Here is a 25138-nt window from a genome sequence, read left to right on the forward strand (position 1 = left end):
TTGATAAAGGCAATCTTAGTAAAAGATGACGTGAACGGCACATTTTCATTTCGACATGGAACCCCAAATTGAAGATACCGACAGGAAGAGGCCTTATAGACTAAACAAATAAACCTGAGAAAGCTAGTGACTGCTTACGGTTTCAGGCAGATGTGGTGGAAAATATTTCTCAAGACATAGAAGAGATGTTGCACCCCACAGACACAGTACACACAGTTTCATGTGCTATTCGCAAAGCCGGCCACAAGCACCATATGTGCACCTACCTGTAAACACATGCACAGACGCACACACATCCACAGGCATAAACTTTCCTACCACAGAAATTCTGATGTCTAATGTGGAGCCATTGGACAACTTTAACCACATTATCCATCTCACACACAGGAGCGAATCAATGTAACATTCATACAGAGCTTTTGGCTTGTATACGTGTGTATTGAGCAGTATTGGTACGTCTAGCCAGCCGCCATCATATCCGACCACACTCAGACAAGAGACATTGAAACAAAGTGTGTCGGTGTGTGTTTGTTTGTGTGCAATTCAAAACACTTTATATGAGTATAACCTACTTCTAATGCAGCCACTGGTGCATTTTATGCCCACAAGCGCATACACACGCACACACACATGCCCAAACTCACACATGTGTCGTGACATATGTTTAAACAAGCACTTCCTGGTGCACAGTGCTGGGTTGGAGCCTCTGGGTGATTTGTCAGCTTCAGCCTCAAGACCCTCACCCCTGAAATGAATGACACTCACACATCCACTTTTTTCATTTAGGGCTCCATACCTCTGGTTATGTTAACTGTTAGAGCAGCTGAATCTGTAGAATACTATGCAAAATAAAATTATTTCTTTTTAAAAACGTACTTTTTAAACTTACTTACTTTATGTTTCAGTAATTGTCCTTATAGTTTTAACCATTGAATTGCTAATAATGATGATGACACACTGACGATGACTACAATGCATTAATACACATAAACAGCTTATTTTTCCAGTTATCTGAATAAGAACTGCTAACTTAAGGTGCATGCACCCCTAATTAGTGTATGTTTTACACTGATTCAACTTCATATTCATCTTTTAGGTCATTGTTTGTAGTAATTTTGTACTGTAAGATTTACCCCTGATTTTAAAATGAATATGTATTATTCACTTTGTAGAAGCAAATGGTTATTTGAATCACTATAAATCCTCTTGCTTTTCATTTCATATATCCCTACATACGTTCTGTACAGGTACACGAGGGTTATACGTCAGACTCTCTTTCCCAGCAGGCACTGCCAGCATGACAAGTTGGGGGCGGGTCCGACTCAACCAATCATCTTCTTGAATACACGGAAGAGGGAAGTTCAGTTCGTTTACATCGCGGGACGAAAGCTTGGCTTCTTATCTGAAGATTTAAATTTGAATGGCTTCGCGTCTTGTTTACACGTAAGTCGACATTTGAAGCAGCAGTAGTTAACTTGTATACGACTGTAGCGTGATTCACGGTCACTAACTCGCCGCATGAAGTGACGGTTGTAAACAAGCCGTTAACGTTGGTTCACTTGTGGCGTGTTCGTGGAGTCGTGACGTAACTCAACCTACAGCAGTTATAACGTTACATCGAAGTTCTTTGGGCATTTTACATTGAAACGATTCATCGTATTGGCGACATTCTTTTAAATTGAAGAGCAGTAGAGGAAATACTGGCACCTGGTGGTGAGGTGTAGCTGTACGTTGGTACATTGGGGCGCGCGCGCGCGCGCGTGTGTGTGTGTGTGTGTGTGTGTGTGTAAGTGGTAAATGGACTGTACTTGTATAGCGCTTTTCTAGTCTTCCAACCACTCAAAGCGCTTTAACACTACATGACATCATTCACCATTCACACCCATTCATACACTGATTGCAGGAGAACCACACACAGTGACACCTGCCATCAGTAACTAACATCCACACACTGTAGTCGCAGTTACAGGCGCAATGTTGGGTTAAGTGTCTTGCCCAAGGACACAACGACATGCGGGTTAGCCGGGCCTAGGATCGAACCGACAACCCTCTGATTGGAGGACGACCATGCTCCCCACTCACCCACAGTCGCACCCAGGTGTGTGTGTTTGTTGAGTGTGTCCATTGCGTCAGATTGATCTAAATTAAATCCACCATTTGAACATCAACTCTGCATGTTAAAAAAAACAAACATTTCTTTGACGGTGAAGATCAGGGACGAAACGGTTCGATTTACTGATTCATTCTCTATCAAACAACAATGTCCAAACACCAATTTTCCACTATCTCAGATGTGGTTGTTGGGAAATCAGTACTGCTGCCAATGGAGAAAATTAATTGGCAGAATAATTCAAAATGAAAATGGTTGATTTGAGACTTCGATTGCGTTTTTGCCATATTTTCTGACGATTAGAAATGACAAACATCTGTTAATCACAAGCAGCTAGAACAGTTTCTCCACTCATTTATTCAAGCGTCTGATAAATGTTGCTTTGCAGTGGCTGTGTATGTTCATAAATAATGTTCATCATCTCATTAGCCTGAAATCAATTTAACAAAACGGTTCATTTTATGGCTTTTATTGAGACAGGCTTTTCTCTAATGTAATCCCTGCCTTCTTAACTAACATACGGAAGTAAGTTTGTAGAAAGTGATTTTTAAACTGATTTGATTATACTGAAATAATGTCAACAATCGTATAATTGGAACAGCAAACTGACTCTTACCCAAAGTACACACGCTTAGTTTAACAAATCTTTAATAATAATATTTGACCAGTCACATCTCGTTCCTTCTCCAGAATGTGTTCAGCAAACACCAAAGCTGCTGCAGAGTATGTTTATATGCATTTGCATTTTTATATTTTTGCCTAATTGACGTGCATTTACGCCAACAACGTTGTGTAAATTCAGTGTATGCTCATGTATTTATGCAACTGTCTGGACCCTGAGACTAGGTATTCAGCGTGCAATTCTTTTCCACCTATGCTTTAGTAAAACCTGAACCCTCAACACAAGTCAACAAGAGGCGTTTGTTCCTAATTTGGTTGAGCGTTTTTTCCCCCTCTGAAAATGGGCATTTATATATTCACATCGGCGAGCCGCAGGGGCTTTCCAGCAGAGATGATGGCAAGACATTAAACAAATCGTGTGTAACAAGATGATCATAAAACACAACCCTGTGGTGTCTGACACAGACATGTCATTATGGCAAAAAACAACACGCACACTCTTTTTGGGCCACATACAGACACGACTCACATCCTCATCCACACCCTTGTGCCCCCCCCCCCCACACACACATGCCCCCCACCCGCGTTATACTGCTCATCATCATAAAAGGTGAGGAATGTGCTGTTTATTTCACAGTAGGCCTTTTTATTTGTGTGTGTGTGTGGGGGGGGGGGGGGGGGGGGATTGTTAGATTGTTGTAATAAGAGTTGAACAAGATTACCTCAATATGCTTCAATTTGTGTTCTTCTTATTGCTACTTCCATTTTGTTACCCACTTCTAGCAGTAAATTGTTTATTTTGAAAATGATTTCCTTAATCTTTGCTATTGTGAAATACATGTTTTGTGCTTTTATATATAGATACACTTAATAGGTATTTCAGATTCAGCAGCCATTATTTCATGTAAGAATGGGTTCCTGTTGACTTTAAGCTCATGAAGAAGTCCCAAAAAATAGGCTTTTAATTCATGAACGTAATCACATATTGTGGTTGAGTGTGAGGCTGTAAATAACCTCTTCTGCTATTAATCACACTGTGGTCGCTTTACCACGTGGTTTCATCCCCAAATGCTCATGCGTCATTTCTATTTTCGTTATACCCTCATTTTAATCATGTACTTCTTATTATTTATTTTTGTCACAGTCTATACTTTTCTGTCTGCTGTATTGTATATAAGTATTGCTTTTCTCAAAATTGGTTGTACCCTGATTGTGCCTTTTGATTTATACAATAGGTGTAGAAGCTTTCCTTAAAAGTAAAATAATATTTTTGTTGAATGTAATAATTATTATGAATTTACAAGGTACAAAGCTGGGCTAATAAAAAAAATCTGTTGAAACTGCAATTATACGTTTCATTTTGAAGGAAAGTCTATCTCACCGTGTAAGCGAAAGATGATTATTGATGGATTTTTAATTATTCGTTTTTTGTCTGAACCTTGACAATGGACTTGCTCTTTGCCTCACTTAGGATCCTGCTTCGTTCACAAGTACGTTCACCTGGACGAAATGTCTCAGCCGCAGCCACTGCTCCAGCTCCCACAAACAGCAGAGCGCGCGCCGAGCGCCGGGGAGCTGCGGTTCTGGCTGGACAAAGCGGTGTGTTGGGGCCAGGCTGACGGCCCAGACGCTCGCAAAGACGCCTCCCTGCATTTGAGCAGACTGAAGGATTTCCTCCAGCAAGTCCTCACACATATCAACAACATGGTGAGCAGATGTAGTGATGTTGTGTGTTCACATGTATTTTTTTTTTTAGTCGACGCAATGCAGAGGGATGCTTTAGGATTACATTTTTCATTTAGCTGATGCTTTTATGCAAAGAGGGAACAGGCCCAGAACAACAAGTACGGTACAAGTTCTTCAAGAAAGCCAAACTTCATTGATAGCTTCATAGTCCTGACAGATATGCACATTCACTTTACTTCCCAAATGCCCGTTAAGCCCAATAAAATGGTCCGTATCCCCTAAGAGGCCGGTTTTACAGTCCTGACACCTTACCAAAAGAAATAAATTAAATCCGTTGAATCAGTTTGGCCAAACTGCCGTCCGACGTTAATTCAAGCACCAGCACGTCTAGCGCACACACACACACACACACGCGCACAAACATGCAAGGGCACGCGCTCACTCTGCGTCCAGGCCGGGGCACGAACAGTAAGTCCAGCGTTGGTAGAGTCCTGCTAACAGAGGCCGCTCTGTGCTGTGCAGAGGCTGCGTATGTCGGCTTGGCAGCGCTGCCGTGTTGTCAGTCAGGTAATAGCCGCATTGGGACCTCCAGCGCTAACCTAATGTATCCCCGCATCAGGTCCAGCAAATTTGGGAAGGGGGCTGAGGACATGAGGGGCGCAGGACTGTGAGGGATTTCAGTGTTACCACGTCCTTGCCTCCTCCTTCCAGCTCTTTTCCCTCAGGGCTTTCTTTCTTTCTTCTCACATATCTCACTCACTTAATGCATATCTCTTTTTCTCCTCACGTAAGAATCACTTTCTTGTTAGTGCTGCGGTCCTGGAGCTCTTTCAGACATATCACCCATATGTTTTACTGTAACACTGTGGTGACGGTTAGAATCAGTGTGTCCGGGTGTCTTACGTTGAACTTCCTAGCCACATTATCTTTGGAGATCAATAGCTGTTATTTGTATCTGTCTGTGTGCTTCTCTGCTAGCATTATTCCGGGTATACGTCATGCAGAGGTGTCAGCATGTGTAGGATGGTGGCGCGGATACAAAGACGGAAAGAAAGAATGGTATAGCTTAATTGGGTTGAAATCATTTTTACTGGCAGTGGGCTCATAAAAGTCCAGCTGAAGATAGCCTGCTTCTTGGCAGCGTTGTCCATCCTTTGATGACTTAACAACTGCTCATGTGGCTTATGCCCCAAGATGAGAAATACTCCCAGTTATGATTCATTTCCAGGTTTGCACTTGGTTTTCGGAAAAGTGCAGGAAGTTTCCAATTTTGATCGCATAATAAATATTTTGATGTTTTTTTTTTGTTTTTTTTAATTTGCTCGTCTGCTCTCCTACTGAGAGTGTGATTTAATAACATGTGGCAGCACCTCTGCAGCTCACTAATTAACATGTTGTATCTGCCCGCTTTGTCCGAACAAGTGGTAAGGCCCAGAAACTTCCTCTAGTCTCCAATAGCTCGTCCCCCATAAAAGTCACCCCAACTTAACTTAATAAAAGTTGTTGCTAACTCACCTCAACCTGATGTGCTCACCATTGTAACTTTTATCGGAGTGTTCCTCTGAAATCCTCCAGTGATTTCAGGAACAGAAGTTCTTCCCCACCAAGATGCATTGTCTTAAATTGTCTAAAAGTCCATTTATAATTGAGGACAATGTTGGTCCTGATGGTCATAGGTTACTTACTTTTTCAGAGAAAATTCAAAACTGAAATTGACAGATATTCAGGATCAAAGGATTTTGAAGTTCCTAAATACAGTGTTTGTCCCCTCTTGAAACCCTCTGGATCCTTTAATTGGCTGTGAGGTGAAATAAATCACATGTTGTTTGAGCTGTATAAAGAAGCACAGACACACACATACTTAAACTGTCAGGGGCGTAGCACCCTCACCCAAAGCCCCGGTTCTGCGCTGTATACCTGTCACTAGGAAGACTGTGGTTGTAATTGTGACATGACAAAAATAAGGGAAAACAAAGGTGATGCATGAGTAATGCCCCACTTCCATGCACCTGTGGATGGGCCTGCTGTTTAACTTCATATCCTTAGCCAATGAAGTAGACTTGTGACCTTCTCGTGTTACATGTTGTGTCTCTCGGGGTTGATTAAGGTTAACAGGATCAAACAAAGGAGGACGAAATGAGAAGGTGCAAATATCTATATTACAGTCCAACATTGAAGGAAGGAAATCTCATTTTTTGAATTGGTTCTACTTGTTTAATGTGTGATTATATGCCGGATGGGAAAAAAAATTACTGTTTTTGTGCCTCCACCTCAAAGAACCGACCCAGGGAAGTTATAATGCAGCTCAAAGGTGTAGGAGTATAAAACCCGTTGACCACTGAACCCCTTTCCTCCTGCCTGTGGCCGTCTCCCTTATGCACCCTAGAGCTCCACAGCAGAGACGGTGAAGAGGCTGCCCCTCCTCGGCCAGTTTCTGGGGCGACTCTGCTGGAACCCGTATGTCACTGCTGATGGTGAGTGCACCGTGGGGGAAAACTTTAACTCTGCATTCGGGAATAGCGGACGGATCCTGTCTCTTTACAAGCATGAGTCATTCTGATGCTTATAATCTGTGTAAAAGGGGTGTGATATTACAGCAGAAATGTCTCGCCGTCTGCAGCTACGGGCAGAAGGCTGCTGCTGCAGTGTCTGTGGGGACTGTACTCGGAGCATCCAGGCAATGCTGTGGAAAGAACAGCTAACCAGTGGATTCGGGTATGGACTGGCCTCTTTCTCTGTCTGTTCATAGTCAACAAGTCGACTTTGATTGGGGGCTATTGTTTTAATATATCATTATTGGTTTTAGAAGAAAGTGATTCGTGATAGCTTTTACCTGCCATTTATTTCTATCTAAGGACAGTAACTGGACACTCTCAATTTAAGTTAAATTTCGGATCAAGAAAAAAATAGAGCTTTAGCGCACAGATTTCTTCTGAAGTTAATGCGTCAAAACATAAAGTGAAACCTCCATGCTGTTTATGTGTGGACCTCACCTGCATTGTCACTCTCTATCTCACGTAGCTCTATGCTTCTGTCATCTCTTTAATACACGTGCAACATTCTTTGAAACACCACAAACAAAAGGAATGGGGCTGGGAATCTTTTGAAATATTTTGATAGATATGCTGCTGATTATTTTCCCATGATAGATAATTAATTTCTATTGTGGCGCTGAAATAAAAGTTTTTTTTTATTATTTTTTTTTTTTTTAGTAACTCAAGCCTTGGGATCTAGTTCACGGGTAAGGGGAAGGTGGAGCGACAGTAGTGATGCGTGCGGGCCGTTGAGCCCGACAGGCAAATTGCTTGATTTCCCCGGTCGGCGGCAATCCCTCTCCTCTCCTCTCCTCCGGTCATTAGCGTTGGGTAGTGACCGAAAGAAGTGGATCACGGAAGCAAGCGGACAGATTGAGCTTGATTTTGTGCTGTGTCTGCACTCAGCCCAAAAGCTCAGGGCCTAGTTGAAGTGGGACGGCCATTCAAAGATCAGGATCGGCACATCCAACCAGTAAGAGGCCGCGGGGTGGAAGCGGTTGGAGAGGATGGATACTCTGGTCTGGGAACGCTTCGGGGTTCTCCAGGAAGAGATGTAAAAAATGTATGTTTATTTCCACATTAGATCCGGAATGACCGGACAAACAGATTGATTGTAGTCCATTAAATACCCTGACAGACTAAAATGATCTGTCTTTGGGCCGCTGAAGAGATTTGCTGTCTAATTTAATTTTAATAGGAGTTTTCTTGCTAGCACTGCTTCTCCTCCCCAATGGGACGGGGATGATGAACGAGGCAGATTGGGTCTCTGTTAGTCTAACCCCTTTGCGCACAAAACTCCAAAACTGTAAAACACATTTTGAAAGCAGATTGGAATTGACCGTTTCACTGCTCCTTGTCACCAGAGAAGGATCTGAAGGACCTTCCTATTGTAGTTAGTATTTCTTGCTCACTATGATTTTCACTCACACAAAGGAGGGAAAGAGAACAGAGGGAAGAAAAGATTCTGCAATTTTCAACTTCGAGAGGGTTCACACAGATGGCTCATGATAAACAATGTGGAATTTCTTTTCCACATTTTTGGCAGGTTAACCGTGTTTGTATTCTTTTGATTAATTTCTCATCCAATAAAACATCTCGCTAATTAAAACAGTGCCTTGAAAGTAAAGCTTGAATTTGCCAGATGGTCTTAAGAGGGGAAGCGAAGTGCATGTGTTGTTGGTGTCTGAGTGTACATTTACATTGATATGTTTTATTTGCAATCAAGGGAAGAGAATCTATATTATTATGTTGGTTAACCTCAACCCCCTCAAAAAGAACGTTTTACTTCCCAGGTTTATGTTAGAAGATTTGAAGGAAGCTTTGACCAAAAAACTGCGAGAAACTCTTCAACAGGAGCCTCTTCTCCGCTGAGCCTTAGTCAAACAACACGAGCCTTTGCGAAGCGTTCAGGTTCAAAGTATGTTTTTAACATTGTACAGTAGTTGATTGTAGCTGAATGCTCATGATGAATCATTGAGGGACAGTCAAAGGGTTCACTAACAATGGCATGCAGGATAAAAGTGTCGACTACTGCACAATAAGGTCACCGCAAACTCTACAGCTCGTCCTCCTCACATCTCCTCCAAAGAAGCTCCCCCCCCACCACAAATGACGAGAATGGCGGGAAGCACAGCGTGGCAAGTCCCGTCTGGGGGAGCAGTGGAGATGTATGGTTTTAGCCCAGAGAGGGTCTGTCTCGGTGTGTCTCTCCCTGTGTCTGCGTTATGTTGGACTCCCGGTCCTGGAATGCAGAGTGCGGCCTGTTTTCTGTTAGCGCTGCCTGATCGTGCACCCCAACGTTGTTTTTCACGCTGCCTTCATAATAGACTGAGGGCACCCGAGTACTGTAATTCTGTGCATGTGCTGGAATATGTACGCGAGTATTTGGGCAAAAACACGTGTTGTACTGCTACTGTATAGATACTGTTGGAAGCCACATGTATTTTTCTCCCTAAATTAGGATAACGTGCAGAGTATTTTGCCTTCTGGCCCTCGTGCCTCCCGTTCTCCCCTCCCTGTCTGCCTCTCCTCTCCACATCTGAGTTTTGTCACGGGGTTTGATGAATGCCGGGTACAACCACGTAGCTGCAGGCTATGTCAGCGTGGGTGACCACACAGTGCTGAAGCCAAATGGCTCTTTGGATCCCTGGATCTTTGAAGAGACGACAGATGAGTAAAGAGAATATTAGAGGGCCGGAAGATGGCTGGTTTGAAGGCTTAATCTTCGCTGACTCAGGCTGGGTGAACCACAGGTGGGCCCTGGGGCTGCTGTGGCGGCTTTGTTGTTGGAGGTGGACTGTTGTTTTTAATTTGGAGATGACAATAAGGGATCCTCTTGGGTGGCATCTCTTTCTCAGAAAATAGGACTCACTGCAAGTAGTACTGATGTTTATTCTTTCAGGGTTTTATTTTCTTCAAATCTAAGGAATAGGTCAATGTTTTAAGAAATTATGATTTTTATAGTGAGTAACATGCTTTATCCTTTACGTAGCTACCAAAATACAGGAGCATTGTCTTGTGAGTTCTCTGTGGCTATAAGTAGACGCGGCACAAATGCTGGGCAAACATGCTTTTTTTTTATATATCATATCATTATCGTATATTATATTTTATTTTTAACTAACTAAAAGCCAGGCTAACCATTTCCCAACGCTACCACATTCACACTAAGCTAGGCTACTCTTCTATATGTAGCATATATGCACAGGAGTGTTGTTCATAAAGAGTGGGAATAAGATCAAACTATTACATAATTATCACAGTTTTACCTTGTATTTGTCATTGTGTCATTTGGACACGCTCCTATTTCAAAGCACAATTTATCACCCAAATACAAAAAAGAACCACAAAAAGCAAGTATCTGTAAACAGCCATCCTTTCCAAATAATTGTGAAAATATTGTTTTTACATTTTGCATTATGTAGTTTACCTCAAGTTCATGTGGTCAAAGGATTATAGATTTTATTTATCATGTTTGAAGTGACACTTTTCTTCAATGCGCACAATGTCAGTGCACAGAGTTCTAGTTACTTTATTATTTTGCATGCTCATCCTTTTCTTGACTTTTTTTCCCCCCCCTCATTTTATCGCTATTGTTTTGACCATCTGAGGCTGAACTAAGACTTTCATTGGCTTTGGGAGAATTCAATCATCAGTAATTGTTAACAGGCACTCATCAGAACCAACCCCACTATGCTTTGTGCCTTTTTCTCCTTTTAATTTTACATTCATTGAGGGATCTGTTCTTCGGCCGCAGCATTTCCAAGACCCCACAAGCCAGCCAGCTTGGTTGCTGTGAAAGAAACGATGACCTTTACTCCGAAAGTATTTGCCGTCCATTGATTACCTCTCTTCGCCCTTCCTTTTAACCAGTTGTCCTTCCCTCTCATTTCCCCCCCGGCCCCACTGTGCCTCCTTGCCGAGGGTGTAATACGTGTGATTGGTTTTGTATGTACTCAACGTGCAGCGTTTGGAGGCTGCTCAGATGGTAGTGATTGGGGTTATTTTGTCAGCCTATGTGGAGGGTAAGCATCTTCGCGTGCTGTAGAACTTTGGCCAAAGAAACCGCAGAGCTCCACCAACAGCGCTGCAGTGCTCTTCCAGCTGGGATTTTGTTTTGTACGCCTTGACTTTGTTTTTTGTTTTGTACATATTGTGCAACTCTCAATCCCTTTCTCTCCTCCTCGTGTTGACATCCTTCTAATCTGTAGTTTGTACATTTTCGGTATACTCTTAGTGGTGTGTTTTTTCTTTTCTGTTTTGGGTGCAGTGGAGTTGTAAAAACAGATGCGTGCTGAAGATGTGGAGCCTCGGCTGTTTCTGTTGGATCACACTTTTCAACTAGTACCAGTGAATCATCTTAATGTCATTAAACAAAGTCTAAATCCGTCCATAATTCAAAGAAACACCTATTTTTGAGTGAATATCGATGAAGGCAAACCTTGTTAAACATAGTTTATTAATCATAAGACAACAACGCATCTTTTGTTATTTCTAAGAATGTCTTCCTTGCAGCATATTTGTTGATAAACGCCATAGTTCAAGGCAGAGAGCCTCTCATGTAAGATTAAAACATACAGTATGGGTCTAGTTTCCCCTCTGCTGTTCCTTAATTATGACTCCCTTTCTCACAGACGAGATCAGCAGAGTTTATGAGTCTAGTTTTATCAGTGTATGATGAGGCCCCTTCTGAAAAATGCTTGTAAAACACCAAGGCCCTGTGTAACCAAGAATGTTCATTTCTCAAGTTGCTCATGTGCCGTCCATACATTCTCCCTTACTGAAATGCCTTCTCTCCACTCATGCGGTACAAATGATGCAACGTCAGCAGAGTCATCCTATACTCCAGTAACTCATTAGCTTTGATGTTGGGAATCTATGGGCCCAGGCAGATTGCATTTAAGTGTATTACAATCTGCTATAGATGTACATATACGATGGCAGTAATCAGCTGCACATTATGTCGCCGGCCCTCCCACAGAAGGTGCTGTGTCAGCTTGCTACAGAGGAAGACGACGCACAGGCGTTGATGAAGAAAATGGATATTCCACCGAAAGATTACCACCTCGAGGTTCTGAGAAAGGTATCAGCCTTTTTCTTTTCAGCATTGATAAATAGTGTAATAATGTTAACATACACGCGAGTCGTGCTCCTTCCTTCATTTCAGATGGTGGCACTGCTGCAGAAAAGCATTGGGAAGAGCTGCAGTTGTTTGGGTGACACGAATCAGAGGTACAGCACATAATAAATAAGGTCTCTCACATACAGATACATTCACAATGCATTAACCTGCTGATTATTTTCTCAAAATATGTTTGGCCTATAAAATGTCAAAATATTAGTAACAATCATCACAGTTTCCCAGATCCAAAGATGATGTCATCGTCTGTTTTGTTTGGCAAACCTACAGACTCAGTTATTCCATTTACATGCAATTAAACAGAGAAAAAAGCATGGCTTCTTGTTTATGAAGATGGAAACCAAGATGTTCTGTCTTTTCTCTTTTTCCCATTCATAATGAGTTCCAGATAATATAGATGTTTTTTTCTGTTACTCTGTGCAGGTGTGCGTGTGACAACATTCTGGCCACGTCGGAGGCTTGTGTCCCCCTGGTCACTTGTCCCGAGGCTGCTCCTCTCATTAGTGCACTGCTGCAGCAGCAAGTGACCTGTGTGAGGGCAGCACTTAGTGAAGACTTCCTGGATGCTGTTAGCTCCGCCTACTCCAGGTCATAACATATGATTTCAGCATTGTGTCCAAACATCTATATGCCGCTCATGTTTTGATCGTGCCGTTGCTGTTTCTTGTTGTGTTTTCTAGCCGGTGCTTGTCATTGGAGGAGCAGGCTGTCGTCTCTCTGTGGTGTCACAACCTGCCCAGTCTGGAGGAAGCAGTGCTCCGTTTGCTGGACTGTGCTCTCACTTACTCTGGCCCAATCCCACAGAAGCAACTGGAACAGTCACTACTTGTGGGTACTTTTCTGCATTGAGGACTGATAAAGTAATATAACGTAATCAACACCAAATAGGCAGCACTTATGACCTGTTGATATGCAGTTTGTTTAATGCTATTTTCACTATCAATTAATATACTGATATTCTGGATTAATTCTATAATTTATAAATTTAATTGAAATGTTTGAAATAATTTACACATTTCAGATCACAACTCCTTAGTTTTCAAATAGCTGTTTCTTTTAAAACCGCCTTGGTGATATCGTGCCGTGCGCTCCTGGGAACCCGTGATTCAAGTCATCTTTTTAATCCATGCACAGCTACTTTGACAACATCAATATGGGAAGGAAGACGTCCTTGTCAGCCAAGCATGCACTTCTTTGGTCTTTGGTATTTTAATGAATTGGCAGCACTCTCGATCAATTTAATGTTAAGTTGCTGTTGTTAAATGGTTGTTAAATTTTGTTATGTACATAGTTCGACTCATCTGCCCTGAATTAGGGACTAGATTCTCACATTAGGAATCACTGCCCGTTCCGTATATTTATAGCTCCCCTTTGAAATGATTTGTAAACTGTGAAACCAAACAGACTGAGTATAGGGCCTAGCCATTCATTATGAGGTATGGCAATTGTAATGTTTATGTATGCATTGTACTTGGAAGCGTTCCTTTGCTTTTTGGAGGATCTTTATTGACTGTTTTGGGCTGGCTAACTTCAAACACCATTTGGCTTTGCTCGCAACCCACATCATTTGGCGAACTCTAAACTGCATCTCACATCATTTGGCTTGTTCTACACAGCCTTTTCTGTGCTGAGTATATACTGAACTATGCCACTCCAGTCCTTGGCCTTTCATCACTTCGTTTAACTTTTAACTAAGATCATGCCGTGAAAATGCAATCAGAAAATACCAGCAGTGTTTTTTGTTTTCCTCACTTGGCCACCAAGGGTTGTTTTCTTTCCCACTAGAATATGTTGGACATATTAGTGCAGCCATTGCAAAAAACGAATAATTAAATGTGTCACTGAAACTAAACAATTAAAGAAATCACAAATGAAACACTTAAATCAGGTGGAACTGCAGAACTACAGATGGAATTTTATTTATTTTTTAATTCCCATAGTCAGCATGACTCAAACTAAATCAATGTAGACTTGTTTGGTGCCAAACGTTTATGGCATGCAATACAATACGGCGAATGCAATTCTACAGTATTTACCTAGATTACCGAATGTCTTTGGTGGCGAGGAATGTCATTGAAACAGGTATTTACCTGACAGTTTTCCTCATGTTGACTTCAGTAAAGTTTGTCAGTTGTGTCACTTGTGTTTTCCTGCAGTGATGGTCCACTTAAACTGTGTACATAACAGACTCACAACGCACGGTGTGCAAGAAAATCCCTGCCTGTTGTTTGCACTTTAGGAGCAACAATATTGGAGGGAGGAATTCTGTTAAGTTAAATCTATTTGTGTTTGTGTGTGCGTGCGTGTGACAGAGAGGCAACAGCAGACTGTTTACATCTCTGTCCCACCATGGATCGGATTTGTTTACCCTCTCATCCATCTCTGATTGACCTCTGTTTTTATCACCGAGCAGCTTCACACGCACATGTGTGCATGCAAACCCTCACACACACACACACACATACACACCTCCAACTGCCATGCTTTGTTTAGGAAATTGCATCTGGTATGGCGTGTCTGTCGTTAAAAGGGTAGGAGGCACACGTTTAGGTTTCACTTAGCCTTCAGGTTGTTTGGAAGTCAGATGTGCGTTTCACATGTGTCTTCGTTGGTGCACACATGTGCAAGAGCAACAGAAGAGAGAAGAGGCGTGTGAGCCGACTGGCTTTTGTCTCCTCTCGCCTCCCTTTCACTCACATGTTTAAAACTGCAATCAAAATGGTGAAACGTGAAATAAGGCTCACATTCCTCGATTTGGCTCCGCCACTCTGTGATCTAGAGAGAGACCAGCCCAGTAATAATAAACACTCACTTCCTGGGCCTTACTACCAAAAAACAGGATGTTTGTTGTGTGCTGTAATTGACCCTCCTGGAAGTGTTAGTGGTAAGGTATGGAGGAGGATGCTAAAAAAACCCCATCTGTTTTCACTAGGGGGACCACGGAGTTTGCCCACATGCATGCACGCTGGCATGCACGCTGGCATGCAAGCATCATCACATTTTCCCGGACGCCCGCGTACTTGTACGGCACTTTTTTGTTTGATTAATACTGTTTTCTGGCGTGAGAACCAAAAGGAAACGAGACATGTCAAAATGGAAGATGAAAGCACACTATTTGTATGTTGGAACGTTGTAGTGACACCATATAAAAAACGGGGGGGGGTTATTCGTATTGACCTCACAAAGACCCTAATTGCTCTTTTACTCTGGCACTTTTACAATGACATCTGCAGTTCAATATGTGCCTCGACCCGTTTACAGAACCAGGTTGGAGACTGGTGGTACATTGTTGGCCCTGATGTACTAAAAGCATTAACTAACATACATTTTACCACATTAACTACTGACACAGATGGAAGGTTTTTAATTGGCTGTCAAATAAATGGAAAGCTAGTGCTCCTTTCGATCTTCTACTGGAATGCAGTGTGGGATTAAAAGTCTGTGAGAAGATTACTTGCGTTCCTCCTATATGGAAGCACGTGTGTGTATATATAAGAGTGTTGGGGGGATGAGAGGGGGAATAATTGGGACTCGAAGATATATATAAATGCGCCGAGGGCAGACACAAAGAGTGCACCTGCTATATGTTTACGCTTGGGCCTTTTAGAGCGTGTTGAATCTGAAACACACGAGTGTACATTAGGCGGAGATGAGAGAGTAAGTGTGTGGGGTTTGAAGAAGTGAGCGTGGAAAACTGAGTGGATAATGGGGAGAAAGCGAGAGCAGGGAGGAACCACGACTGGATGGAGCTTTGTAGATGAGGCCACAGTGACACACAGTGGCCAAGATTGGGTGGTTTGTGTTCTCGAATTTAGTAAGAATGGAACAGAGATGTTTCAGCATGAGTTCGCTGTAAATTCTGGATTGCACGTGTAGGCTTTTAATATCTATAAATATATATGACCATTTTTTTTGTTTGTTTCAGCCCAAAGCCTGTGCTCAGCACTGCTCTATATTCTTGGTTGTAAACGACATCTTCAGGTGAGTGCTGGTGTGTGACTTTAAGGTTGTTGGTTGTGTTTTTGTCTAGAGAAGTGTGTATTATTCGCATAATGGTTTGTGTGTTCCACAGGTCCATACTAAAACAAGCCGACGGAACAGAGTGTGTTAAGTATTTCGTGGGAGCCTTTACCGGCTGCTTCCTCAGGGAAGTGGCGCTGCAGCAGCATCAGGTACGCCTCCACTTCTCAATCAAAGCCTTTCCATTTTCATTTATCGATTATTGTTTTGGTTCATAAGGGGGTTTGATTATTTACATTTTTGTCTGTATGATTTTATGGATTTGTCTGATCAATGAATGAACTGATCTTTGCTTTTACGTATAAATATCTTATAAGTCTTAATCCACTGATTAACGTGTGGGTAGACAAAACAATCCATGTCAAAACAAATCAATCCTCTACGCCATTATAAATTTGTGGTTTTATTTGTACAAAAGTTATTACCCAATGTGTGGAAACCCGTGTGAGCTCAGCTGTTACAATGATGTGCCACTGTGTATTTTTCAACTTTTACTCTCAGCCCCCACAGACCCTTTCACATATACACAAGTCTGTTGTAGTTCAATCCGCCTGTCCCTGGTGAGCGTAGAGGACTTTCTGCCCACTCACCTGTGAGCCATTAATGTCAAAAGGCCAGAGGGCACATGTGTTACCACGTAGGTTTTACGTTTTACCCCACTGACCCGTTTCCTGAATTTTGCTGAACTCTTCGCCCCTGTTAACCAGTAGGTGGCAGTGCGATGGTGTATTTACAGTAGAGTCTGTTTTAATGGCTGTAGTCACGCTGCACTAAACGCTACCTATTACATGCAACATTACACATTAGCACCTACTGTATCACTGTTACACAGACTCCCATTCAAAGTGCCATTTATCAGGCTTTCAGAGCAAAGCCGCCGATGACTTCAAGGTAAATATGATTTACGTTTGTGAAGCTCAGGAAAGTGTGTGTTTTGTGTTGTTTCAGACGAGTGTGTCTTTGAAGGCCATGTTCCCACAGTCACCTCAGAGCCTGCTGCTTCCTCTCTTGACCCGGCCAACAGGTCAGTGCGTTAATACACACTCATGCGTGTGTGCATGGGTGCGTGTGCGTGTGTGTGTATCTGACTCTGTACAAAACCGCCCATTGTCAGAAAAGTTTTTTTTTTTTTCAGGTATTCTTTAACTGTGTGTCAACAAAGGTTTCCTGCTGCAGACTGAATGGACACTTGTGTGTCTTGTTCTTGCCAATCAATTTGAGTTAGTCAGCAACTGTGCTTTAAGTATTTTATGTTGGATATATAAGTTAAAACAAAGTGGAACAGAAGTTACGCTTAGTGTCGTTAACTCTTTCATTTAGCTCCTTGTTTTTTTTACTAGATCAATTTGTTGCGAACAACTGACTCTCTTTGTCTTATACAAACACTACTGGAACTTATTATTATATAAGAGTATATTTGATCCCCAGTGATTATGCGTTACCGTTGTTTATGTATAGGAGTCGTTCCTGTTGAACAGTGGAGCAGCGCTGATCGGTGTGTTCCCACAGCGGCCTGTAGGCAGCAATGATTTACATGAGTGGAGACATTTGGGGACACTTTGGAGCCCGAGCACAGTTAATAATTACTGTGTATGTGCGCGCGGTGAAGAATAATGAAGGATACTGTGAATAGTAGAAGGTTTGGGGTCCTAGCATAGCTTTGTTAACGTAAGGGGGAAGACCTGGATCAAAATACCGAACATTTGGAATATTTGTTTAAAATTATTTGTGAACCTAAATTGTCAGTGAGATGGAGTTATTTCAACAGAAACATCCACTTGTTTTACCCTTTATAGTTTTCTGCATCGTATCCGATGAATATTTCAGGGCATTATGGAGGTTGCAGCAAACATCTCAGAACGGGGAAAGTGAGTTTTGCCTCCGGCTGCGTTCTGCAGGTGAGCAGAACGGCGGACTCTGGCCGGTGATATCGTCGAGCAGTGGAAACCGTACTTTGAGCAACTCTTTAACCCGACCACAAAGTCCTCTAGACGCAGAGGAAGACCCATCAAAACCGTGAAAGTGGAGGGGCTCTCCATCCTGGCTTGGTCTACATGCATCTTATCACTATGCCTAATGGACGCTACATGGTTTTCCATGCGCGTCAAACTAATCCAGAACACGCGGGAGAGATTATATGTCTTGTATTGCTTGAGAACGCCTCAGTGTCCCCCACAAAAAGCTGTAAAATGTCGCTGGGGAGAGGGACGCTTGAAATACCTCGCTACGCCTGCTGCCCCCACAACCCGGCCCTGGATAAGCAGAAATGAAAATGGAATGAAAAACCCCAGTGTAAAATAACACTAACCCCCCCCCCCTTTCTCTCTCTCGGGTGATAACGATATTTTTAACTTTTAGCAAATAAAGAAAGGCTTTTCCTTATGTGAATGCTAATTGATTTGATACGTGCTACAAGTAATCATTGTGTCTGTGTTCTATGTAAATATGTTTCTGCAGAGATGCCTCAGCAGGCCTGGAGACGTCACCTGATCTGGCTCAGCAGCTCATTACAGAGACTGACAGAGGAGGAAGAGGACGGAGACGACAACAGCAGCAGATCAGGGTGAGAAAGGCTTGCAGAGGGAACGTGTGAATGTGGGTCTGCATCCACCACCTCACTCAACGCCCCTGTGCTGGTCTTATTTCCATTAACTGCTGTTGAGGGGGTGGTTTGTCAGATATTTCCCCCTCGCATTGCAGCAGAGAGGTTTTTAGGCCAGTGCTTGGAGGCTGTTAGCTCGGAAAACACGGAGCTCTGTTGAGAAAGCCCAAAGAGAGTAAAAAAAGTAAAGCAGGAGAAGAACTGGAGAAACGCTGAGCGGGGGTAACCTTGGTTGTACGAATTTCGAGGGAAAGGGGATGAAATGCAGCTGCCGTCCCAGAGATGCAGACGGCTGATTTGATACACTCCTGCTGCGCATTTTAACAGGGCCCATTATCCCCACTACTGCTCCATTCTCCAGGAGAGAATCCCAGAACATCGTTTCCAGCCAAAGGTGTGAAAGTAGTGGGTTGTGTTGCTCTGAGCCAGTAGACGCAGCTGCCAGTGCTCTGTAGGTCGCTGCTGCGAAGAGAGACCTTTACGTCCATCGTGCTATCTCCAAATAAGCACATGTTTCTGACTTTGTACACTTCTCTGCGATCCAGGTTTTTAATTTATTAATATGGTGCGTGTAATGGATTTTCTCATCTGTAAATTAGCAAGACAATAATAAAAAAATGCCCCCGAGCTTCTCAGAGCCCAAATTTACATGTTAAATTACGTTATTTTCATTTTTTTCCTATGAAAAATTTGCAAATAATAGTTTGTAAACTAAGAAAGGGACAGATAATAAAAATATGCTGTTTGGAGGCTAAAACCCATATGTAGAATAACAAAAATGTATTTACATTTGCTGCCTCATTACAAAAATGAGGCAGCTGATTCTATTTCTGACAAGGACCAGAAAATATTTAACATTGTTTCTAGGAAATCTAGAAAGTCATCTCCGCTTTTGTCATTCTCTCACTTGTTTCTGGCAGGACTGTGTTCAATCTCTTGTAGCTCCGATTAAAAAGAAAGTTAAGTATTATAAATGTAAATAGCTTTAGACAAAACACAACTCGTCTAAACTTTGTACTTTAAGATGTTGCTTAGCATAAAAGCATACCATTCTTTGTGAATTTGATCACTACTGTCCCTCAGTGTGATGATATCTGAGATAAACAATTCAAATTCAGTATCTAATTGTGAAATTCAGATGTCTATTAAAGCTCTTTGTGATGGTCTTTTGTTCCGGTCAGCGGGACTGGACAAACATTCCTGGCAGACAATCTGAACAGTGGCTCGTTAATAAAGATATTATGATGTAAATGACCCCAGACAGCCTGTTAATAGATGGTGTGTGTGTGACACAGGAAACCAAATCATTTCCATCCAGATTTTGATGAAACAAAATCCACGTTTCATAATCCATTTTTCAAAATGTATTAAAAATACCTCCACTCTCTGTCATTTATGTTATTAAGTGAGTTTCAAATAAAACGACTGTGTAAATGTGTATAAGTCATTAACCTGTAAGTCGTGGCTTAGGAATTGGAGAAGGAGAAAGTTGTAAATATTAATACACATACTTTAGCAGGCTAATGAGGAATTAAATGAAACCTCCCGATCTGCTTAGTTTTTAGATATTACTACTACATGGTGAATTTATAACTTCAAATATAATCCAACAAAAAGAGGCTCATCAGTGGTTTTCTCGGTGGCCAGGTAGATTTCTGTTTCAGGTGACATGACTCCCAACTAAGATGGAGATGAATGTTGATTCTTCCAGCGACGCTGGTATTGTTTTCACCTTGTCAGGCTGTGTGCGTTGCCAGGTGTTGTGTATTTTTGTGTCTGTGGACTGGGGGACTGTTCTCTGACAGACATCAAGGACGGGACGAAAAATAATGGGACATACAAATATGTCATGTCATATGCCGTGTCAGTCATCCGTGTACTTTTGCCACTGCAGGTCAGAAAAATCTTTTAAGATCCTGCGAAGTATCAGGTCACTCTACTTTTTCATGTTCTGTGCTGTAGGAGGTTCCACACAGTGTTCGAGGCCTGGTTCCTTCTGGTCCAGTGTTCCCATTGGGTGCAAGTGGCTGTCCAGCTGCTGGTGACGTCGGAGCCTGAGGACTGTGCCCCCCTCCTGTGGCTGCTCACCTTCTACCACCACCCCACTAACAGGGGGCACCACAGAGCGCTGCAGTTGGTAAGACATCCAGAGACCTACTGGTCCCCGCAGTACGTGTCCCATGAGATCCTCTTCCCTTTTCTCTAGTGTCCACTCAACATTTCAACTTGTCTAGTGCTTTTGGTTTGTGACCAAATACAAACCTTATGACTTTCTCCTCAGCCCCAGCTGTGCTTTGTGTTCAGTGCAATTCAGAAAAGGTTAGAATGCTTAAATAATACGTTGAACATGGTAAACTGTATACCTACTTTGGACACTGGATAGATAGATAGTTACAGTAGGTTTATGGATGGATATATTGTCACGGCCAGTGTGTTCTGATGATACATTCACTCACCACTGTGCACAGCCTCACGCAGCCGCTAGTGTTGCCTTATTTTACACTTTATTTTGGAAACATATTTTGAATCGTCCTTACGTTGTTGCTCATATTGCATTTGCAACACTGCAAAGATCAACACTGTACTGACTTGTCATCTTTATTTGATATGACTTAAGAATAGCTAGGTCCTAGTTTGGATATCATATCACACAGCCTGCAGCTATAGCATATAGCATGTAGCATAACTCAACAAGTCCACAATGTGGATGGTCTGTATATTGTTAGTGGTATAATATGTGTCTTTGTTGAAAGCAATTGAACAAATACAGAGAAAAGGTGGATCAGAGCAATGAGAGAGACACAGAGAGAGAGAGAGAGATATGAGGGAGGGTGGCTGGGTGATGTAGTATTGATTTCTCAGTTAGTGTCTGGCCAGCTGACCCGAGTTTCTCTCTGTCTCCTGTTTGTCCGCCTCCTGCCATAACCCTGTTAGACTTGCTGCAGTCGCCGCCATCTCTGACATTATGATCAACGTGCACGAGGTTGACTTAATTCATCACTACTAATCTATTGGTTTTCATTTGGGCGGATATTTAAAGCAATGATTCTTGATTCCAGTAAGGTCTGTACGTGGACATGTCAGCTGACCAGACATTTATTGTGTAATTTCTGTTTCCAGGTACGTGGCAAAGAAGCATGGGACCACCTACACTCCCTGTTCTCGGTCTTGGATCCTCCTCTTCCTATTGATCTCCTGCAGTCATTGGTCACTCTGCTGTCCCCACAACCCCAGCCGCCACCGCTGTCTCCATTGTTGACACTCAACCTGTTTGTCAACTTTGCTGTTTTTCTCCAACAATCCCTGAGTGCATCAACGGAGATTGTGCAGATGGTGAGGAAACCATCTTCCTATTCACCAAAATGTGCTTTCAGGTGACATTTTTGATGTATTGAAACTGTAACATCAACAATAGATTTTCTTTTTTAATTAAAAACAGATACAAACTTTTGGGCTAAATAAAATTTAGCAGTTTTTAAGTAGTTGTGTGTATATATTTTTCATGTACACCCCAGTTTGGATGTCGAATGATTGAATGATTATTTAGACGGTGTGTCTTTGTGTACGTGTGAGTCCAGGTGCTGGATCGCTGTGGTCTGGTTGATGGAGCGCGGTGGGTTCTCAGCTCCCTGCAGATCAGAATGAACCAAGGCGACTGCTTATCAAGCGACACTGAAAGAGTTCATCTCCGGATCCGGGCACTCCAAAACACATTAACACATATGCACGTAGCATCAAGCCCTGCCAAGGAATAAGCCCTCGCACACACACACTTCAAAATAGGTGAGAGTGCGCGCACACACACACACACACACACACAATGCATAGAATCCTCAGCCATCCTCAGCTCAGGTTTTTTTTTTCAAGGCACTTGTGCAGAATATCAAATAGCCACGCTCTTGTTGGGACATGCAGCGGTGCATGGAGTGTGTCAAAACATCACAGCGAGGACAGATTAGGTAGAGAGTCGTCAATCACACGCAAACAACCACGCAACACATCTACAAGGCCCACTAGGATACTTCAGCAGCGACCGATCACACTACAAAGCAGCAGCGGCTCGTAAAACGTGTCATATAATCGTCTCACTCACTAAGTATCCATGATGTTACTCGAACTGACTGAAATACAATTTATTTGTTTGAGGGCAGGAAACCAAACACCAGTTATCTGTGTGAATACCATTTGTGTTTAAATGTTACTTACTTTGTTATAAACAACAAATCGCAATATTTTTGTACGTTTTCTATACAGAATGACTCCTTATCCATAATTCTAAGTGCAGAAATTTTGTAAACTGATATAGTAAGAAAAAATCAAATACCAGAGTTTTTCTCAAGAATTTTTATTTAAACATGAACATTCACTTAAAATGTATGATCAAAATTTACACACAGCAGTAACAAAACTGGAATTAACGCCTTTGGAAAAGTGTTGTAATGGACTGAGTGAAGTAATTTGTCGTCTATAAAAATGGGAATGACCTGAAAGCATTTAGTCTTTAACTCTTACGAGCCACATCATGGGTTTACCACATGCTCCTAAACATGGATGGGTGTGCCTCTGGCCACACAAAATCTATCATTTTAAAACCGGTAAATTGTGATTTTTCCCTTTCATTAAGTAAACAATGTTGTGTCTCACTAGGAACAGCTGGCGTTATTCCTCATTTCTTTGGACTTAAACATGCAGAGCTGCTGCGCTCCAAAGCTTCCCAGTTGGCCGGTTTGGTTTCCACTCCGCTGAGTGATTCTGGAGCCGGCCCCCGCTCACTGAGGAAGAGGAGGTGACCGCTGCGCCCCGCGTGCCAAACTCCTTTCATCTCCGTCTGAAGTCAGCAAACTGGAAGAGAGAGATACGTTCACATTGGAGCATTACGGAGCCTTTGGTCACCGGATGTGGAGGCAAAGCCTGGATACTGTGTGTGTTCAGTATCCACAAATAATCCAGTTTGGTCTGAAACCACCGGTACAACCCATACAGGGCATTTTTTTCTGAGTTTAAATGTAGATCAACCAACATGATTTGGGTTACAAATGAATCTGTGAACAATGTTATGAATAATTTTGTAGGTAGTAAAATATATATCCTTGCAACAGACTAAAACAAAAGAAGCAAAGTGGTTGCCAACACTAACGAGTCTTTTGTGTACCACCAGTGCTTGTGTCGTCTTCTGGTCCGGTGTGGAGTGGACTGGACTCCGGTTCCTGCTGAACTGAGCCAGTGGTTGTATAGGACTGATTATCAGCTCAGTAGGCACAGGAAGCCAACCCTGAATATCTCTGCTCGCTCTCCAACAAAGCACTGGCAAACCATGAAAACACTTTTTACCTTGTTTTTTTGTCTGTAATGAAGCGAAAAGGGAACGCCAACTCGAGCGGCGCTCCGCTAACCCCAAACCCGCCAGAAACCACACCACTTTAGGTCCATTTAGACTGTGGCGGTTGTTGGGCCGCTAGCTGGTGAAAGGTTTGCTTCACACGGTAGAAACTTTTCCACCCAAAATAATTGTTACATTGTTGGTTTAAACAAAATGGCTTTTACACTACAGAAATATACATCCATCTAAATTACATTCTGCCACCTTCTGTGAGAAGCATGTATACATACCGCATCAACAATTAGAAAAGATTCCAACGTATGCTTTGAAATCGAATACAACAGCCGTCTTAAATACAGTTGGCATTAAAGAGTCTTTCTAGCAGCGAGAAGAAACAACACTGTGGGCCAAATTAGTTTATTTTTGGTTCCTTTATACAATGTTGCTTGGTCCTTTATGTGCAGAGCACCATTTCCCCTCCCATTAGAGCGTAATAAATCACCTTTTGCATACAGGCTCAACAGGCCTTTGATGGTCATTACTCTTTTAACAGGCCCTAAATATAGGTCTAAAAATGGCAGACTCCACATGGCCCTCATTTCTAATTCAAACATCTGTCCTCGTTTAGTCGCCATTTTGTCGTCGTGAATATAGAGCGGTATAATACCTCCTCAAGTCTCATATTATGACTGCCAAAAAAAGACACAGTTCTAAAATTCATCTCCAGCAATCTGTCACGGTTTTGTTTGCGGGGTCACCAAGTACAGCTTTGCATCACAATCAGCTACAGTGACGTTATTTTAAGCTTGTTTTAACGTATCAACTTACTTTGATTTTACATCCTTTCTTTCGCCGTATGTTTTAAGGGTTTCAATTAAAGCACTTTGTTTTTTAAAAGTGCTATATAAAAGTTAGAGAAAAGGTATACGTTAAGTTAAGGTACGACAGCATTTTAAACTTAAAATAATCATACATGATGTATTCTTTGCATGGCACAGCAAGCACCAGACCTCCTTTCACCTACACACTATGTGGACATTTGTAAAGAATTCAAAGAGAACAAATCGCCACATTTACCTTACAGAGGATTTGTACAGTTTGTAAA

General features: G+C 42.2%; 2 protein-coding genes across 21 annotated transcripts in view; one reads left to right on the top strand and one right to left on the bottom strand.

Annotated features, from left to right (window-relative positions):
• The first annotated feature begins 1251 nt into the window (after positions 1-1251).
• fancc (FA complementation group C) lies at positions 1252-24034 on the top strand. Of its 4 annotated transcripts, none has more exons than XM_040195900.2 (16): positions 1252-1443; positions 4203-4438; positions 6804-6891; positions 7038-7132; positions 11933-12034; positions 12119-12183; positions 12515-12679; positions 12772-12919; positions 16017-16072; positions 16164-16263; positions 17060-17135; positions 18569-18674; positions 20676-20850; positions 21834-22046; positions 22292-22496; positions 23361-24034. In XM_040195900.2, the coding sequence occupies exons 2-15, from the start codon at positions 4241-4243 to the stop codon at positions 22466-22468; spliced, it is 1764 nt and encodes a 587-aa protein (XP_040051834.2). In that variant the 5' UTR covers positions 1252-1443; positions 4203-4240; the 3' UTR covers positions 22469-22496; positions 23361-24034. The 4 variants fall into 4 exon arrangements, 2 of the variants coding, with proteins under 2 accessions (XP_040051834.2, XP_077943499.1); XR_013452077.1 differs by having other exon boundaries at positions 1279-1443; positions 21834-22087; XM_078087373.1 differs by lacking the exons at positions 6804-6891; positions 7038-7132 and having other exon boundaries at positions 1320-1443.
• The window catches only part of aopep (aminopeptidase O (putative)), a 59259-nt gene continuing 57163 nt past the window's right edge, over positions 23043-25138 (bottom strand). For all 17 annotated transcript variants that reach the window (XM_078087365.1, XM_078087362.1, XM_078087364.1 and 14 more), the window contains one exon: positions 23043-23555. The gene's annotated coding sequence lies outside the window, so the exon portion shown is untranslated. The remainder of the gene's footprint in view (positions 23556-25138) is intronic.

Source organism: Gasterosteus aculeatus, chromosome 13 (genome assembly GCF_964276395.1).
Source record: "Gasterosteus aculeatus chromosome 13, fGasAcu3.hap1.1, whole genome shotgun sequence".
Taxonomy (NCBI): Eukaryota; Metazoa; Chordata; class Actinopteri; order Perciformes; family Gasterosteidae; genus Gasterosteus; species Gasterosteus aculeatus.